The sequence below is a fragment of the Periophthalmus magnuspinnatus genome, chromosome 2 (assembly GCF_009829125.3).
Source record: "Periophthalmus magnuspinnatus isolate fPerMag1 chromosome 2, fPerMag1.2.pri, whole genome shotgun sequence".
Taxonomy (NCBI): domain Eukaryota; kingdom Metazoa; phylum Chordata; class Actinopteri; order Gobiiformes; family Gobiidae; genus Periophthalmus; species Periophthalmus magnuspinnatus.
The window spans coordinates 9786728-9806810 of record NC_047127.1 but is presented as its reverse complement, the minus strand read 5'-3'; the positions used below and the strand labels follow the sequence as shown (position 1 = coordinate 9806810).

The following is a 20083-nucleotide window of genomic DNA, read 5'->3' as shown; positions in this document are numbered from 1 at the left end:
AAAGAATATATCCATTTGCAACATATTTGAGCCAGATATCAAAACTTCAGACATACCCAAAACTCTTTCTCCGAGACCTCCCAGCTCTACGTAGGCGTTCTGGAAGGCGTCTTTCATCTCGTCGTCCAGTTGCTGTTCTTTGCCCTGGAGCAGGATGGTGGAGCAGCGGTCCAGGATCCTCTCTGGGGCTCCCTTCATGACCAGCAGGTGCTTGGTCTCTCCGGCCGTGGAGTTCTTGTGGATGGAGAGCTGAGGACAATAAAGTGAAAAATATTGGTTAGGTCCACCATAATGGATGCATGATGTTAGGGATAATAAATTAAAAAATAAATAAATTAATAATAATAATAATAATAATAATAATAATAATAAATAAATAAGAATGATAGTAAAATAAAATAGTGTTACCTGGTATTTGTTGGTGGAGTTGAAGGGAATTTCAGCGACTTTGGGGTATTTATCTCTCATGCCAGCAACAGATCCACAGCACAGTTCAATACATTTGAGGAGAGCAGCTTCTGAAGCATCACCAGCAACATCTCTCTGCGGATTAAAGTTACAGAAAGAACAAATTAAACACAATTCAGTTATACAACTGCTGAAAGGAATAGTGATTTTATATTCTCCATAGTAAATCTGTTGTTCTCTGCAGGGTAGTTGCATATTTAACAGTTCAACATTGACCGCCCACCAGGCTCTCCAAATAAATTTCCTACTCATTTTTCTCCATGGACTCTTTGCTCGGGCCTGATCAGCTGTGTAGCAACTAACGACTAACGAAAATTGTATTTAAAATCTGTGTCTGAAACTTAAGGTTTGCCATATGGTTTTAAAAAGTTAAGTTTTAATGAAAAGCACCATGTTATAGACCTTAGTTACCACACAGCTGCTTAGTCTGTGTCATATTTCGAAATGTCTATGAGAAAAATGAACAGGAAATTTACTCCCAGAACCTCAGAGGGTTTGGAAGTGTGTGGGTCTACTGATACTGTGCACTGACATCACGCTAGGGGTTTTCCACGTGTATGTCTATGGTGGAATGGTCAGCAGTTACCGTGCTGACACAACGCACACATTAGCAAACTCTGTCAAAAAAGGTTTTAAGATTGTCTGAAAAAAATACTAAAAGGATTTAAACAGCCCATTTTCAGGAGCCTGTGATCAATACGAGCGTTCATGATCCTGTTTAGGTGTTTTATTTTCAACAACACGGGTGAGTGCGACTAACTTAAAAAAATTTATTTGTGAGAGACTTGTTTTAACAGCACAAATCGTCTGAACTGCTGTAGATCCAATCAGCTCTTTCTGGTCAGACTGTGTTAAAATAAGACTCAGATTAAAGTCCAATAGAGCTTTTGACAGAGTTGGGAGTTCAGTTAGCATCACACCCCCAGGGAATGTTACATGGCGTTTTCTCTTTGTTCCTGTTCTCTTTCGCTTCATGTTTTATCAGCTCAATAAAAACATATCTCACCTTAAGGATGGGGACATTGCTTTGGTCAGCCAGGAACACGGCGCGGTTGCAGAGGCCGGCGACCCTGGACAGAGCTCCCCACGTGGCGGAGCTGCGGTCGAAGGAGGTGCCGCTCTGGTTCTCGGTGGTGTCGGCCTCGTGGATCTGGTTGTCGAACCACATGTGGGCCACGGTCATCCTGTTCTGGGTCAGGGTGCCCGTCTTGTCGGAGCAGATGGTGGAGGTGGAGCCGAGGGTCTCCACAGCCTCCAGGTTCTTCACCAGGCAGTTCTTCTTGGCCATGCGCTTGGCCGTCAGAGTCAGACACACCTGGGGACACATTTATAACAGTTAGCCAAGGAAACTCTATTATAGACCTTTACAGTGTCTGAAAATAAAACATCTGGAATTGCAATTTCAGCGGAGGAAGTAAAGAGCCAATATTACGTTATTTTCTGATCTTTGTTATTATGTTTCCTCTTTGAAAACATACAGAGTTGTGTTTTGTTTCATTCACACACGTTTAACACACAAATCCTGCATATTTAGGTTGAGTTCTTCTCTCAAAATGAAAACACTCTGTTCCACTTTGTGATGTCATATGGTAATACAGGAAGTGCTCCACTGCATTTTTAAACTCCATACACCTTCACTAGGATCATTTGGATAATTTTAGCCCTGGAATTGCTGCTCTCTACTAAATAAAAGGTAAAAGGCAGCTGTTGAGAACTACCACTAGATGACATCATAAGGTGGAACAGAGCATTTTGAGCTTTGGAAACGTAAACAGACTAATAGTAAAGGATGACTAAAACATGTGTGAATGAAACAACACAACTCCAGTGCCTGGTGGGGAAGCATAATATAACTCACAATAACAACTCTTAGCCATTTCATTTGATTTAATGCACTGCTCTGAGTTGCGTAAAAGCTAAAGGCTATTTGAAGTTATTTACATTTCTCAAAGCAGAACAAACTGCTACTGAAATAAAATAGGCCACAACTCCTCTAAATACCTCTATTGATACTTTGCAGCTGATGTCACCGACTTTCCCTGGGGATGTGATGCTAACTAAAGGCACTACTTTGTCAGAAGCTCTATTAGACTTTAATCTGAGTTTTATTTTAACCCAATCTCACCAGAAAGAGCTGGGGTTTTTTTTGGAACTACAACAGATGAGATGATTTGTGCTGTTAAACAAGTCTCACACATAAATTTACAGTTGGCTAATGCTAGGTAAACAAGCTAGCTAGCATTAGCCAACAGTTTTTCAGTCACTGTCACCTTTTTAGTTGAAAAAAAAGGTGACATTTTGTATTTTTCAGACTATCTTAAAACTTTTGACAGAGTTAGTTAATGTGGGTGCTGTGTCTCCATGGTAACTGCTGAACATTCCACCATAGAGGTACATGTAGAACACCTCCAGCTGCAAAGTATCAGTATGATTTTTATATGATTTAAATTATGTTAAGATTGAAAATGTAAATGTTTTGACATAGTTTATCTTTAATATGTCATTGTTGGGCCTATTGGCATGAAACACAAACTTATTTCATGTTTTTTTTAAACTATAAAACAGGTAAAACATTTGTGGGTGATTTGTTTGGAGATTACTTTCTTCTGAAACATTGACAACCAAATTCTAATAAGTCGATGCAACCTTTTCACTGACATTAGATACTTACAGTGACAGTAGCCAGCAGTCCTTCAGGCACATTGGCGACGATGATACCGATGAGGAAGATGACAGCTTCCAACCAGCCGTATCCGAGGATGAGGGACAGGATGAAGAAGGACACTCCCAGGAACACGGCCACTCCGGTGATGATGTGGATGAAATGCTCGATCTCTTTGGCGATGGGCGTCTTTCCTCCCTCCAGACTAGAGGCCAGAGTAGCAATGCGACCCATGACTGTGCGGTCTCCAGTGTTAATGACCACTCCTCTGGCAGTACCTGGTAAAAAAGACACAAGGAAGATTAAATAAAAGGGACATTTTGGGGAAATTGTATCCATTTAAGTAATTTATATCAAATGAGTAATTGGTGCATATAATTGCTACATAATCGTTTCAAAAATGGATTGAAAAGTTGGTCCCAAATTGACTATATTTTCAATTTTAAAAACTTGTAACTTAGTATATGTGTTAAAGCAATGCCGTGATACTTTCTGGACCTGCCCTGCATAATTCCATGGGACAAAAAGTGGGACATTCTCCATAGACCTGTCACGATAACACATTCTGAAGTTTGATATATCGCTAAAGTAAACAGAGACGATAAATGATAATATTGAAACTGATTTATGCCACTGATACAAAAACCCAAGAGTTGATTTACGCCACAAAAACTATTATAAACCTACAATATTGCTAAAAAAAAAACATGAGCTGCAGTAAATAAACAGCTGAATGAAACACTTTAGTACTTAGATTGCATCTGTAATGAGTCATAGTTATTAATTCCAACTTTTACAGCTTAAAAATTATCAGATAGTTGGAAAATTACCAAATATTTTCCAGTAGCGCAAAGAAAAACTACCCTCGATAAATACTGACCCCAAAAAAGTATTATTCCAGCTTTCACATATTGAACAATAAGTTGATATAGTGATTATAGTGACACGTCTTACTGTGGAAAATTATAGCCAAAGAAACAACATTTCCATGGAAACAAGCAGGAGAAAGCCCACTTTCAGGCCAAATAAGTCAGTTTATCATTGCAATCATTTATTTTAGTCTAGTTTTTGGCTAAACATTACACAGTAAGCTTTAAAAATTGTTGTTAACGCAAAATTTATCAGTACAAACCAAGCTTTTCTAAGAAGTGTTTTTGCCTTCCTGTAAAGTTAGCAGTATGTCACTCACGCCTTTTGGTTTCACAACCCTTGATGTGTCAGAGTTAACATGGACATATGACTATACCTTCAACACAGTTAGTAGAGAAGAACGCGATGTTCCTCGTCTCCAGAGGGTTTTCGTTGGAGAAGTCTGGAGTACGGGTCTGGGGCTCGGATTCACCAGTGAGGGAAGAGTTATCCACCTGTGTACACATGAAATATTATAAGCATTTTTCATATATAACTTAAGTACACAGTAAAACGTGGACATCTGTTCTTGTTTATTTGTGTTATAATGCAACGTGATGTTATTTAAAGTATATAATACTTATGTTTCTCTTGCTAGACATTTTTAATTTATAGCCATAGTTATTCATAGTTTAGACTAACAAGAAGGGAGTGTTTTTTTGTGTGCGTGTTTTTTTTTTTCTTTCAGTTTTGCTATTGGGTTACGCCTGCACTCTAAAAAGTTGACTTCAGTTGTCCTCTTTAAATAAATGTATTGTGTTTTTTTTTATTTTAATTCTTTTAAGTTGATCAAAAGGATATGTTTAGTAAATTTTTGTGAAAACTCAAAATTCTTTGTTCAAATAACAACATATATAGTTGGAATACAAAGACTTAATACGTTTTCTCAAGTCAACATTTATTTTTTGTGTAGTAATTGTGTCTTCTGTCCGATGTCAAGCTCTTTTCAATATATTATATTATATATATTTGTGACTATTTGTTTCATCATTAAAGCAGAGGTATTACACTTCTAGGGGTATTAACAGCTAACATTCTGCAGATGAAACTACTGCACATCGCATCAGGTTTTTGAAGTTGTGGTGTATTATTTTGTATCCTGCTTTTGTATATTTCTGGAAAAATCTAAGTGCGGGAGCATGGGTAGACCTGTCACGCTAACAAAACAGAGATATACTGTGATAAACGATAATACTGTTACTACTTTTTGTCACTGGTATAATAACAATAATGCAAGATACCAGTTTTAAATAGACAAGGGCCAGAGCTGCAACAAATAAATAGCTAAATGAAACAATAGTTAGGTACATAGGTTGCTTTTTCAACCCTCTGAAACTCAAATGTTATCATATTACAACAAAAATACTGACTTTTTCAAAGAAATTGTACACAGGATAACATTTTGAGCCCCAAAATATATTGTTCCAGCTTTCATATATTGAACGTTAACTCGATATATTGATTACTGTGACAGGCTTAACGTAGGTGTGTGGGCTGAGCTTTGGGTAGGATCATACTGTTAAGGATGGGTTTGAATAGGGCCTGGGAGAGATCACTAAATTACTCAAACATGCATGGATGACGTCTAAAACCTCTTCAGACATGTTTTTCATGAGGGACAACGTTATAACATGGTAGAAAAAAAAGTCAATTTTGCATAATTCTCCCTCTTTGACTCTATTTGTGATTGTTTCTGTACAGACCTTGCAGCCGTGAGCAGAGACGATCCTGAGATCAGCTGGGATCCTGTCTCCTCCTTTCACCTCCACCAGGTCTCCAACCACCACCTCCTCTGCGTTGATGTTCTTCTTCTCGCCGTCACGGACCACCAGGGCTTGCTACGAGATCAAAGAGAGGAACCCGTCAAAAGCTGTTAGCGCCGGAGTGCTAAACAAGTGAAATGTGGGCTTTATCCTAAGCAGCAGGAATCCAGTGAGCAACGCCAAATTTGACAGCAGTGCAATTTCAAGTAAGGATTACACTCTTTTGCATAATCCCTACTTTCATTACGTTTACATGCAGGTCTAGAAAACTAACTACTACTGTCTACTACCACTACTAACAGGATTTCAAAATTGGACGTTTTGGACTCTGATTAGGGCTATTCAATTGCACTGGGCAATAAGCCGCTACATAAACTCTGAACAGGTCAAAATAAGCAAAAACAAAATTACAGCCTACATCCCAAAGACTAGCTTGTTTTTTTTAGGTTATAATCTGTGACAGGAAAAAAAGTATGACTGTGAGAGCTACAAAATGTTTTATTATGGAGTGAAGTTAGTCCGTTGGTATGAGCAAAGTCCTTGTTGCTTATATATTTGTAATTTAACTACAAATATATGGTATATACTGTAAGCGAGTTGATTTGGTTAGCATTTAAAGCTAAAAATTGTAGCGCTGATGCTGAGTTGCACACATTCTTGGATTTAAACGGCCTGCATCTGATTTTTTCCAGGTATTTGAGCATACTTACAGATACAAAGTGCGGATATATATTATGTAAGCAGCTCTTGAGGTCAAAATAAGTCAGCTGTGTACTGTCTGCAGCCAACTAAAGCAAAATTGGATGCTAACAAACTTTTATACACACATCTGCACCTATTTTTTATGTTTTTTAAGAATTTATTTACTCATATATACTTGATTTCTTTCATTTTTGTATTGCGTTTTGAACAGGATACCCATAAAAAAGAGAGACCAAGTTCTCTCATTGGACTCCCTTGTATAAACAAAGCTAAATAAGAATTATAAAGTGTTATATAGTCTGATAATGAGGATGTGTGTTGTTAGCATGCTAGTTGCTGTTAGCATTACTGTCACGGTTGTGAAAAGCGCTTATAAACTAATCACGGTGAGTAATTAGGATGGTAGGAATGTGTTAGGAAAGACAAGAATAACTTTGGACCACTGGAAACTGTCATTTTGAGACAGTAAAAAAACAGGTACAGTGTGTTTGATTTGCATTTTAACAGAAAAAAAGACTATAAATGACAACAAGCGTCTACTTTCTGCTCGTAAAACAGGAAGTCAGACTTGTATTTTACCTGTGGCACCAGGTTCTTGAAGGAGTCCATGATCTTGGAGCTCTTGGCCTCTTGGTAGTAGGAGAAGCAGCCAGTGATGATGACCACAGCAGAAAGCACAACACCCAAGTACAACTGGAGAAAAACACAAAAGATGAATTTGAACTTTTCTGAACAATTTAAACCTTTATGCACGAGAAGTAGCCTCACGTTGTCATTGGCGGGCTCGTCTTCAGATGCAGCTTGAATACCGTAAGCGAGGAAACACAGAATGGCACCGATCCACAGCAGCATGGAGAAACCACCAAAAAGCTGGAACACGGAGACATGTGAATTAGAAACTTTTTGTCAGCTCTGAGCGTGACTTTGAGATGGACAAGTTGCGACACAACCTAAAATGTGGTACTACAAGAAATTAATTGATATTCTGTGTTTGAGGTGTGACAGTAAAAAAATACCAGTAGATCTCACATAGTAATCAAGCTTTGCAAAGATTTCTCAGAGTGCGTTACAGTGTGTTCTTCGTTCACTTCAGGCATGTGGTAGATGAACTGACTTCCACTAATCTCTCAGTAACAGCATTCAGACTTATCCAAGGTGGGTGTGTCTTGCCCAAGGACACAACGACTGTGTTTAACAGGCTAGAGCTGGTACCTGGTTGTCTTAATGGAGCTGTTATTGCTTTTGCCTGATTCCAAAATAAACTTAGGTGCCTTTATTTAATATCAAGTGTTTTTGTTCTTTACAAATACATTGAAAAACATGAATTTTTACGCTACTGTAAGTGGATACATCTATGTAGATCTGACCCGTAACTTGACCTGGAGTGTTACCTGTTTGTCTCCATTGGGATTATTTTAATATGGGTGGATACAGTTTAACGCCAGGCTGTGGAGTATTTTAGGTAAAGCAACAACATCGCCATAGAGACGAGTGAAAGGTGGCAGAAACTTCACCAAAAAGGTTACACCGTTCACCTTTAAATGCCAGAGTGATTTTTACTTGACAAAGCTATAGACTACTCATCTCAACATTTTTTATTTTTTTTTATATTTTGGTGAAGTTTATTTTTCTTCCTGGTCGGGCATGGGCAGCAGATGTGACATATTTAGAGCTGATTCCATAACTGCTACTTAGCAACCATAATGTAAAGAAATGCTAATGCTAATTTTTAGCATTAGACTAAAAATTTGACTAATAAAAATAGCTGAATTGCATATTTATTAAACTGTCAGAATTCTTCGGATACAATTTTTTGTGTTGATGACATAGAGGGTACTGTTTATTCCAACTTTTTTTTTTCACAAACTGCCATGTAAAACTATGATCAATATTTTGCACTTTAAAGGGCGTGTACTAAGCTAGTTTTTATCTGTTTTTATCATGTTGTTTCCTCATTACAAACATGCCTGGAGTTGTGTTTTGTTTCATTCACACATGTTTAACACACAAACCCTACAGATTTAGGCACATATGTTCCTCTCTCAAAATGAAAACACTCTGTTCCACCTTGTGATGTCATCAAGTGGTAATACAGGAAGTGCTGCACTGTGTTTTTTAAACTCCATAAACCTTCACTAGAATCATTTTGCTTATTTGGATGTGTCAAACTTTGAAACTATAACTACTGTTTTAGTCTTCTTGATACGTCTTTGCTTCTCAGTGAACCAGCAGGTGTTGTAAACTTTCTGTGGCAATCTCAACTAAACAAAGGGTAAAACTAAAATATTTTTTGAAAACCATAATTTATGGTTATTCTAGTGTGTTGCAGTATGTAGCAGTCTAGCCTACAATTAGCTGTTAACCTTAAACGTACCACTAAATGACATCACAAGGTGGAACAGAGCGTTTTGAGCTTTTGGGATGTAAACAGACAAACAATCCAGGAGTACTCAACAACATATGTGAATGAAACTAAACACATCTCCAGGTATGTTTTTGGAGCGGAACAACATTGTAACATGGCTAAAACCTCACAAGAGTCAGTTTTGCGTATTATAGGACCTTTAACTTTCCCTTTACAAACAGCAGCTTTACCTGTTTGCAGAACTTGACCCATTCAGGGGTTGTGGGGGGAGGGGTGAGCGCGTTGGGGCCGTCCCTGGCGAGGATCTCCTTGGCCCGGGATGAGGACAGACCCTGCGGAGAGCCAAAGAAAACAACACTGTGAAAGCCACGCCTTCATTTGTAGTGCGCTAAGCCTTTGAAAGGAAAGCTATGCTAACAGTCCCTGCAGGCGCACATGTCAGGAGGCCTATGTAAACTACAGAGAACTCTATAAAAAACAAGTAGAGCGAGTCTGTGCTCTTTACTCATCCATATTCAGCTTTGTTTTGGTTTCTATCTAGTCAAAGGCACATGTATATATAGTAAGCAAGTGTGCATCCTATAAAGGCAATGCTAAATAAACTTTTTGATGTGTAATAATGTAGTTCCCAAACAAAAATGGGTTATGTAAAGTTTTCTCCATGTATATTTTAGTAATTCTGCACATTTACACTGTCTCACTCAGAAGAGTTCAAAAGTTTTTTATGATTTTGACACAGCTAAAAAGTTAGTAGTAGTTTGCAAAATATAGGACCTTTAAAGGGCCCATATTACTTGATGTTCTGATCTGTGTTATAATCTTGTTTCATCAAAAACAGACCTGGAGTTGTGTTTTGTTTCATTCACACATGTTTAAACACACAAACCCTGCATGTTTAGGTTGTGTTCTTCTCTCAAACTGAAAACACTCCATTCCACCTTGTGATGTCATCATGTGGTAATCCAGGAAGTGCTCTACTGTGCTTTGAAACTTCATACACCTTCGCTAGAATCATTTTGGTCATTTCAGCCCTGGAATTGCCAATCTTTACTAAACAAACGATAAAACGTAGCTGTTAACTTTAAAGCTACCTCTTGATGACATCATAAGGTAGAACAGAGCATTTTGAGCATTGGAGATGTAGACAGACTAATAATGCAGGGTTACTCAACATGTTTGAATGAAACAAAACGCAACTCCAGGTATGTTTTTGAGGAGGTAACGACTTAACACAGCTTAAAGCTCACAAGAGTAAATTTTACGTAATATAGGATAGAGTTCACTCCTTCTTACAGACGTCAAAGCACATCTCGTACTGTTACAAGGTCATGACTGTACTTCCTTAGGTTTTTTTTCCTTCTCCTTGTTTGTAGCGTCAATACAAGCAGTGTTTGGCCATGAATGGGGCCATTGTTTTGGTGTAAACTAGAAGGATCAGATGGCTGAGGATAAGTGGAGAGAGAACGGGAGTTTTCATCAGGGGGAGTGGAAAGTATGGGGAGTAATTATGACCAAACATTTTCAAGACACTGCCCTTTAGTTTTTCAGCAGGTTCAAATGTTTATGCTAACTAATGCTATGCTATTTGAGGTTAAACCTGTATAAAAACAAAACAATTCACATTTTTATAGAGATATAACATGACGTGCCACCTCGCCGATCCACTTACCCTGGTTAGATCAGTTCCATACTTTCTGTGCAGTTCGTCGAGGGTTAACTTGTGGTCATCCTAAAAGAAAGCGAAAAACATTATGAGTCAGTGATTCCAAGCAATGAGTTATTTTTAACCAATGACAGGGAGCGCTAAATGTGAAATAAGAAGACAACCAGGGCTACGCTGTAAAAATAAATGTCAGGACTTAGTAACAAATGGCTTGAACCAAACTGTTTATCTTGAGTAGTTATGAGTTAGTTTTATGCATTTACTAAAGCTAAATATGTAGGTTCAGTGTCATTCTGAGCAGTTTCAATGGTGGATTTTCTTATTTCAACTGTAAAACTCTATGTCACTGGAATATATGGTATGCTAATGCCTTTGTACGCTAATTCAAGGCTAAGTAAAAATATATGCAACATTTTGAGGATTTTTTTTTCCAATCCAAAAGATATATTTGGTTTTGTAGCCAAGTAACACTGAGTTCAGTTAGTAAAAACTAGTCAAAACTCATTTTAAAGCTCCCTCTTGATGACGTCACAAGGTGGAACAGAGCATTTTGAGCTTTGGAGATGTAGACAGACTAATAACTCAGGATTACTCAAACACTGATGGATGAAACAAAACACAACTCTAGGTATGTTTTTGATGAGATAACAGCATTATAATTTGGCGTAAAGCTCTCAAGGGTCAATTTTGCATCATATCGGACCTTTAATGTAAAGCTAGCAAACATACCTGAAAACATAATCATTAAAATCAAAATTAAATCTGATATGCCAAAATTATTAGGTACAAAATGTAAGTAATATGTTGATTTTTGTAGTTTATTGCCACATTCAAATGATTACAAATAGGCAGCTAACCATACCGAGGCAGGAGTGGCATTAGCGCAATAGCAAACCTAGCATAGCATGAGTGTTTACATTGAGCAAACAGTCCCTCCCCATCCATCTCCATCTACAGCTACGCCAGTGTTTTGACTATGTGTGTCCCTCTTGGAGTGGCCCTTCTTTAGCAGCTGAACCAATTAGCCATTAGCCTGCTAACGTAGCGTGCCAAATCTAGTGAGGAGGTCAAATAAAAATGGTCTATACCGGTCAAGTGGTCCGTAACAAATTGATTTCATTTCAGTGGCGTTTGAGGTAATAAATAGACTTGAAATATGCAAAGGGTCTCGTATAAACAGAAGGGGCCCTTCAAGGTTTAACACGTAGCCTTAGGGATGATTAGCAATTTTCTAGTTAAGCTAATTTCAGTTGGGATTAATATAAATTTGACACAAAATGAGATGTAATTCTTTATAACAATTAATTAATTTTTTATTTATTTTTGCTAATTACTTTAAGCTAACATTTTGCTAGTGAGGTTGAATCCATTCCATTCTTAGATGATCCCATGGTTTTAGATTTTTACCACTGGAATCTTAACAAATACAATTTAAGCCCCCAAACTAAACCTTAACCAGGGCCCCCACAATTTTGCAAAACATCCCTGGATCTAATGTAGGATGCAAAAATGTGGAGTGCTCAAATGAACATTTGCCGAGCCTACACAGTGTTTTGAATACGCCTACAGGGTGAATAGGCAAAGGAGGTTATGCCAGAGTAAATGTGATCAGCTGCAATGCTGTACAACCTACGTCTTTAACAACAACGCAAAAAAATAAGAATGTGAGATTAACACCAATCAAAATCTAAAAGCAATTTTGCGTTTCATAGTCACAATTTGCAAATTGTACAAAAGCTGCCAATCCCGTAGCTTAGGCCTTGGCACACATGTTCTGAAATGTCTCTGTGTGTCAGATGCCCTCCCTGTGTCTCCATGGAGTCTTATCCAGCGTAAAAGCTGCAAACCCTGTAGCTTAAACCTTTACAAACATGTTCTGAAATGCATGAGATTCTTCTTCTAGTTTACATTTCAGATTTCTGTCTTCTGTTCAATATTAATCCTCTTGGATGTGTTCAAAAGCGCACTATGAACAGAATTTACAATTTAAAACAAAATCCCCAAAACTATCTAAGACTTGTTGAGTAAAACAATAGAATCCTGTTTTATTATTTTACAGATGGATTTTTTAAAAGTGCAAATCCATGTCTCAACTTGAAACAAAAACACTCAATGCTAACTAAACTGGTGGTATGTATTTCCAGTTGGTTCTTTCTCGTCACTCCCCAGCAGACAGCAGTTGGTGGGATGCCTGCAGAGAAACGTCGGTACAGAGGTCACGTATGGACCTTCCAAATCGTCAGGGTCTATATTTGGCCGTATCTGCTCATCTTGTCACATTAGATTGAATCACCAGCTGCTTGGAGTTGCTATGGGAACATTGTGGATTGTTTTAAAATGGACTTTGAGGCCAGGAGCTATTGTATAATGGTGCAATAATCATTAACGTGGCGGTTTCATAGCGTCCGCTCAAGCCTCTGTCACTATCCTGCCATTGATTTTCAATATCTCATGATACAGTTTGGAACGACATGTGCAACGCGAAGAGAATCCTGTCTGTTGTGTGTTACATCGAGGTGTAAATCATGTTGTACACTGCAGAAAGTTTAAAAAAAGAAACATCTGGTGTTGATTTGAATATATGACAAAAAAACTAAACAAACATAGACTTTAAGTAAATGGATTATTATTATTTATTTAATTATTTTATTTTATTTATTTTTTTAATAAATGAACATGGATCAATTTCAAATAATTACATGGTAAACAGTTTACATCATTTAAGTTGACATATTTTGGAGCAACAGAAATGAAAGTCTCCATCTGAATAAAGATCAAATATTCATCAAACATGATTCAATTTCCTGATTTTTTTTTTCTTCAATTTTTTCAATCAAAGCTGCTTAAAATAGTAAATAAGTAAATATCACTTTTTGCAATGTAAGGTTGGATTTTGGGTTCTTTTTAAAGGAATATAAGGCACTATACCTATCAAACATTATTAAATTTGCAGATTCTCCTTATTTTTTCAATTTTTTTCAGTCAAAGCTACTTAAAAACAAGTAAATGTAGCTTGTTTTATAGATTTTTTATTATTTTTTTTCAATGTAAGGTTGGATTTTGGGTTCTTTCTATAGGTGTATAAGTCTCAGTACCTGTCCTCTATAACCATGGTCCTATACAAGGTCATAGAGAACTTGAAGTCATTGAAATCTAAAGTTGGATTTTTGTTTTTTTCTAAGGGAGTATAAGGCACTATACCTGCAAACATTATTAAATTTGATAATATATCTCTAATTTTGTTCAGTCAAAGCTACTAAAAAAAAAAAATCAAGTAAATGTAACTTCTTCTTTTATAGATATTTGGTTGGATGTTGAAGTATAACGGAGTATACCCGTCCTCTACGACCTTGGTCCCATACAAGGGCACAGAGACCTTGAAGTCATTGAAGTGTCCTTGAATGTCAGAGGCAGTACTTTGAAATCCGCCGGTGAAGTTACTCTGCAGTAATCATTAATACATCCACGGGCAGAAGACGGGACTTTGACTCCATGTTACGATGTATGCCGGGGTAATATTCACTCACATATGCCTTTTATTACCTATTAACCCGCAGTACTACGACCTCTGGTTTGACATTGAAGTGAAGTTACTACAACACTGCAAAAATGAAAGTCTAGATTAGTTCCAAATCAAAATGTAACTCACTCTTTTGACTCATTTGGATTGGTTTATTTGTTGGACCTAGATCATCAATAGATTTCTTACTTTGTATTTCAGTCCATTTCTACACATGATTGGTCAAAACAAGTACATTGATTTGAACTATTCCGAAATATCAAGTTAAATTAAGTAAATGCAACTAACCATATCATAAAACCATACAATAATTTAATCCAAGGTGAGATACTAATATGTTTTGTAGCGAACATGTGTAAAATATGGCATTCTGGGATTAATTTGGGGCGTTTTCAAATAGACAAAACCACAAGGCTTTGTTTAGCTACGGTAATGATGCAATTAGTTTTCCAGCAGGTTGATTACAGTCTTGTGACGAGGCCTGTCTTTTAGTCCTACGACCTTGCCACGGCTACTTCACTGTCCTCCAAAAACAATGGGATTCCTTTGGCTTTTTAAGACACGGCTAAATTAGTTGGACACGCGTATAAATAATATGAATGAATATTTACCCACGGGAATTATATTATACTTGTTGTAGCTTCCGCAAAAAGAAACGTCAAATCTTGAGTTGCGTTGATGAGGTTAGCTTGATTTTGCCAAACTTAATCAAGGACATTTTGACTGCTTTCGATATATTTTCCTTACACATTGAAACCAGTTATAAAGATGAATCAAAACTACTTAAAAAAAATTGTGCATTCACTATATACTGCCAACAACTTTTGAAATCCTTAGCCATTCGACCTTGGAACGTGACCTTAATCGTAGCTGCAGATTCTGTTTGAGAAAAAGCTGACAACAGCGGAAAAAACCACACTGTTCCTCTTCAACATCCATAACCAACTTTGACAGACTACGCAAACTTCCTCTCCACCAAGAAACTTTGCAAATATTTCAACAGCTTTTGAGTAAACCCAGACACTCTTAGGTAGGCTATAGATTACCCAACGAAACCATAAAAACACCAAACACGTAGGTATAAGTATAGCTATGTACGCTGTAATAACGTGACTTCATCTTAGACACACAGCAGCATCTCGTTTGAGCATTTGGGAAAGCTAACCGCTTTTTTTTAGAAGTGTTGCCGTGTTGGATTTCAAATTAACGTGCAATTTTAGCGTACGAGACCGAAATCTGAAAACTGTTAAACTAATACAAGACTACAGGGTTAGCATTGTGTCACGTTAAGAGAGCAATATATTAACAACGGAATTAGTTTTGGAGATTTGCGATCAGTTAATCTTGCTAGCAAAACACATGACCGCATGTGAGGTCAAATGAGTGGTTTTCTAGTCTGAGCTCTGACTGTATCATCCCTAATGCTAGCTTAGTGTAGCCTCTATTCCACTGTCATTAACTATGAAGCAATGCAATGCGGCTAACACAATGATTTACAAGGCAGTGTGTTAGCTAAAGCAACTGTTGAACACATGATCCGGCTTAACTCAAACAAAGTGAGTTTTAAATCTTGTTTTTCTAACTGTTTGCTAGTTTTTAAAGCTGGTTTTGAATGTGGTAAGTAAAGTTATGACGAATTGTATTGTTAAAAGTTGTTCTTGAAGTTTTTAAAGGTGAGAAGTTGTTGTAGTAGCAGTAGTAGTAGTTGTAGTAGTTGTAGTAGTGTGAAGAGGAGGGGGATGTCCTTGCTAGCTAGCACACCAGTGGGGGTAGTAGCAGTCCTTAGCAGTGTTTTGTAGTAAACTTAACTTCTGCTGATAGTGAATGAGCTACGCTACAGCACAGAAAGCAAAGAAATCCATTGAAAAAACAAGTTAACATGTGAGTATTAAGCTAGCTCCCTGCCTGATCCGTCCCCACTGGCTTAAACCCAGCTGTTTTTATGAAATCTACTCACCAAATCCACTTCTTTCTTGAGGTCATCCATGTCTTTCTTCTCCTTAGCCTTTTTGGCCTTTTTGCCCTTCGGCTTCTCGGATGTGGCCGCCAGCTGGTATTCATCTTTCCCTCTCTGTCAAGACAGAAAAGTGGACAAAATTAGCCACATGCTAGTCTTCCGCACATGTGGAAGTAGAAAAAAAGCGCCAACAGACTTCCTCCTTGAGCTGGAAAGAAAATAAAGCTAAACCAAATACTTTTTAGAGTAGATGTTAACACTTTTGGATGTCCTTTAGCACATTTGAGCAAGATGAAGCTAGCAAGGTTAAGAATGTAACCTTAAAACAACTTTCGAAAGTAAAAGTTAGTGATTGAGGTGATCATAAGCAGCCAGAACTGATCAATTACAAAGTTTTAAGACAAACTAGGTCAAAACATGTGACAAGCTAGCCACATAGTACTTACTCCCAGCCCCATGTTTGCAATGAAGGTCCACGAACAGTCACTCCAATTGTGTTCAAATTGCAACTTTTTTCCTACTCCTCCTCCTTTCTCTCTCTCACTCTCTTTCTCTCACTCTCTCTCTCTTTCCTGCCCTGTGTGCGTATGTCTCCCGCCCTCCCCTCTCTTCAGAGAATGGTAGTTTGCCTTGCATTTCCATACCTTTATACCCGAGACCTTCCCCCACCATCACCACCACCACAACCCGGTACCTGCCCCAAAAAGGGAGGAGCGTGGATGGGAAGAAGGAGGGGGTGGAAGACTGTGTGTGGTTGAGAAGAAGAAGGTGAAAGTGTTAGACAGGTGAGGCAGGGGTTTTTTTGGGGGGTGGGTGTTTTATTTTTTAGGACCGAGAGGGGTCCAGAGTGTGAGTGGGTGGGAACAGGGGGAGGAGGAAGAAGACGAGGCGGGAAGTGCAAGAAAGGGGAGGCATGATTTGTTTTTTTTTTTTTTTTTTACAACTTCCTGGTTTTGTTCTCTGAAGTAAGTTTTCAAAAAAGTTGAAGCTTCAGTAGTGGAATTGTTGAGATGCAAAAAATGTAATGTAAAATGTAATAGGTGATATCCAATGAGTTGTAATATATATAAATCAATCAATCATAATAAATAAAAATAAATTAATACATAAATTAATAATAATAAATTAATAAATAATAATAATAATAATAATAATAATAATAATAATAATAATAATAATAATAATAATAATAATAATACAATGCAAAAAATGTAATAGGCTACATCCAATGAGTTGAAATATAAATAAATAACTAAATGCATAAATAAATAAATAATACAATGCAATGCAAAAAATGTAATAGGCTATATCCAATGAGTTGAAATAAAAATAAATAAATAAATGCATAAATAATAAAAACAAAAATAATACAATGCAATGTAAAAAAAAAAAATGTAATAGGCTATATCCAATGAGTAGAAATAAAAATGAAAAAAAATAAATAAATAAAATAATAATAATAATATATTATGTTTTTAAAAAGTTGATTTGAGTTGTTTTAACTATTTTGCAATTACAAGTTTGTAGGTCTAAATGTTTGTACTTGTTCTAAGATATTTTTTTTAAGGGAGTTAGAATGTATTTTGTTCTAGCCAAATTATCAACTAGTCTATTAAGATTTATTTGTATTTTTTTTACTGTTGAATACAGATGCACTGTGACACCTAGCCTACTCATTTCCATGGAGATGTTATTACTTTAATTGGAAAGTTACACAGTATTGCATTACATCTATGAAAAGAATAAGAATGCATGATTTCCAATGTAGCTGTTGCCATAAAAACACTGGTAATTAAACAAATGAAAGATATTAAGGACTAATGCCATACTGTGGAACATCTCCATGGAGACAAGCAGTTGGCAAACTCTCCAAAAGAAAAGTGACATAGTGCATCTTCAATAAGTGCAGTTTTCTCAGCCAGTAGCATATGCTTGGTTTCTGCATAGCTGTAGTTTGTTTTTTGTGGTTTTTCCAACTAAAAAGTACTAAAGACTTAAAAGGTCAAAAATGTCAAAAATGAGCCAAACCAACATTAACATTTTGAACTCCAGTCATTTCACCTCATGTCTCTCGTAGCGTAGGCGGTAAAGTCAAATGTCCTTCAAACCTAGCTCAGCATTAGCTTAGCCTACTGTCTCTCTCAGCGCTAAGTATACAGTACAAACAAAAGATGAACCGCAATAGGCGAGATAGCCCCGACGTCAGAGAGAGAGTGATAAGGGCTAACCCGGGAGGTGAAAGTCTGCTTTGAGTGAATGAGACGAGGAATTCTTCAACTCTAATGCTAAAAGAACGTTGTTTTAACCCCATAGGCAGCAATGAAACAAGTCTGGAGTCATAACATGTGGAATGTAAGGAGGAGAAAAAACAAATACTTTCAAGGTCACTGTGTCCTGAAAGTATTTACAGTGGGCCTATTATGCAAAATTAACTTTATAAAGCTTATAAACATATTAAAAGTAGCTGTTTCCTTCTCATTTACCCTCTCAAAGTTGTATTTAGAGTGATTCGTGCATGTTTGAGTATGTTTATTCTTCTGTAGTCGCCTTTGCCCAACGTACCTACTTCCTTTTCCAATTTTATTTTCTTAATCGGTGATACGTGTAGGATTCGCCAGCGTCACGTACCGTCTGTTTGTTGTCATGACGTTTACAGCGACGTCAGCTCCCATCAGTTGTTTCTTTTATTAAGTCGTTTTAGATGAATATCGTGATTTAAAGTGTTCAAATGCGTTAATGCTGTCTCCTTTTTGGTCTGTATGTAGACTTAGTTTGGTCCTGTTTTGGTCCTGGTCTGGTTCAGGTTTAATTCTGTTTTTAGTCTGTGTTTAGTTCCAATTTTGCACGCTGAGTTGTGGCTATAGAACTAGTTTCGCTGTTAAATAAATGCTCAATAGACTGATTACACAGAGACTCGATGAGATTAAAGCTCCTCCACTATGAATCATGAGTTATTAAAAGTCGATTTTGCATAATACCCGCTCTTTAAGGAATAAAGCAGGTCAAATGAGGTCAAAAACATTAGTAGCTATCTTAAAAATGTAGACCCATCTTACTGAAGGTAATTGGAGCCTTGACATGATAAGAAAGAGTCTGCTAAAGGTGAACGGACTTTTAAAAAATCATAATTGGATCATCACCCAATGACATCACAAGGAGCTATAGAGCATTTGAGCCATGTGAATGAAACAAAATACAACTCCAGGCATGTTTTGGATGAAGAAACAATATTTTAACATTTAAGCTCAACTCAGCGTAATACAGGATCTTTAATATTAGCTAAATCACTCCGATAAAATATAAAAACATGGCCAAATTTCATTCATAATTTTGTTAATCTCCAAAACTACACTGGCTTTATTTTAAGAGCCACTTGACCGATCCTGCGTAAAACTATAAAGATTAACCAAGACAGTCTTAATGAATGATCCAGTGCTTTTGAAATGAACCAGTGTCCTTGAACACACCACCCAGCCCTGGAGCTCACTCAGTAAAAGTCTATGTAAATTTCCGTCCCAATGCCTTTTTGACCCATTCTTCAAAATGCAATAAATCGCTCAGTTAAATTTGATAGATTAGCAGAATCAAAGGGAGTTTATGACCTTAAAGTGCAGGACTACTCATTTCAATAAAACAATTCCTGGTTGGACGCTGGCAACAGATATGACTATAGACTGTATATATAAATGGACCTAGCTAACCTGCATGCAACCTGCCATTTTGGTCTTAAAATGTTCGTATTTACCCTCTCTACATCGTGGTATTTTTATTTTGTTTTTGTGTCTCAAAATATGAACATTAATACGAAACAAATCAGGCGCTTTCTTTCCCCGAGGTTGTTGCCGCTAGAGTTAGCAACAGGTTTGATTGACAGCGTTGCTAATATGGAACTTGGCTCTAGATTTGCCGCTATAACCGCTAGCCTCGATTGTCTTCATTTGACTGGAGCCGAACAATGAGTAACGTCACATTCACTTAGTCCACTTCTTTGTACAGTCTATGGATATGAATGAATGTAATTGCGTAACTGTTACCTAGCAACCATAATGTAAACATGGGCCAAATCTTGCCTAA

At 37.1% G+C, this 20083-nt stretch overlaps 1 protein-coding gene across 1 annotated transcript in view; it reads right to left on the bottom strand.

The window, feature by feature from the left end:
• LOC117380373 (sodium/potassium-transporting ATPase subunit alpha-1) overlaps positions 1–16698 on the bottom strand; it is a 32081-nt gene extending 15383 nt beyond the window's left edge. The window contains exons 1-12 of the mRNA XM_033977178.2: positions 16456–16698; positions 16010–16123; positions 10539–10598; positions 9100–9201; positions 7273–7374; positions 7084–7197; positions 5743–5877; positions 4377–4494; positions 3140–3408; positions 1475–1783; positions 409–543; positions 57–249 (exon numbers count right to left, since the gene is read on the bottom strand). Coding sequence (XP_033833069.1) covers positions 57–249; positions 409–543; positions 1475–1783; positions 3140–3408; positions 4377–4494; positions 5743–5877; positions 7084–7197; positions 7273–7374; positions 9100–9201; positions 10539–10598; positions 16010–16123; positions 16456–16467 — 1663 coding nt within the window. The 5' untranslated portion in view covers positions 16468–16698. The remainder of the gene's footprint in view (positions 1–56; positions 250–408; positions 544–1474; positions 1784–3139; positions 3409–4376; positions 4495–5742; positions 5878–7083; positions 7198–7272; positions 7375–9099; positions 9202–10538; positions 10599–16009; positions 16124–16455) is intronic.
• Positions 16699–20083: the final 3385 nt, after the last annotated feature.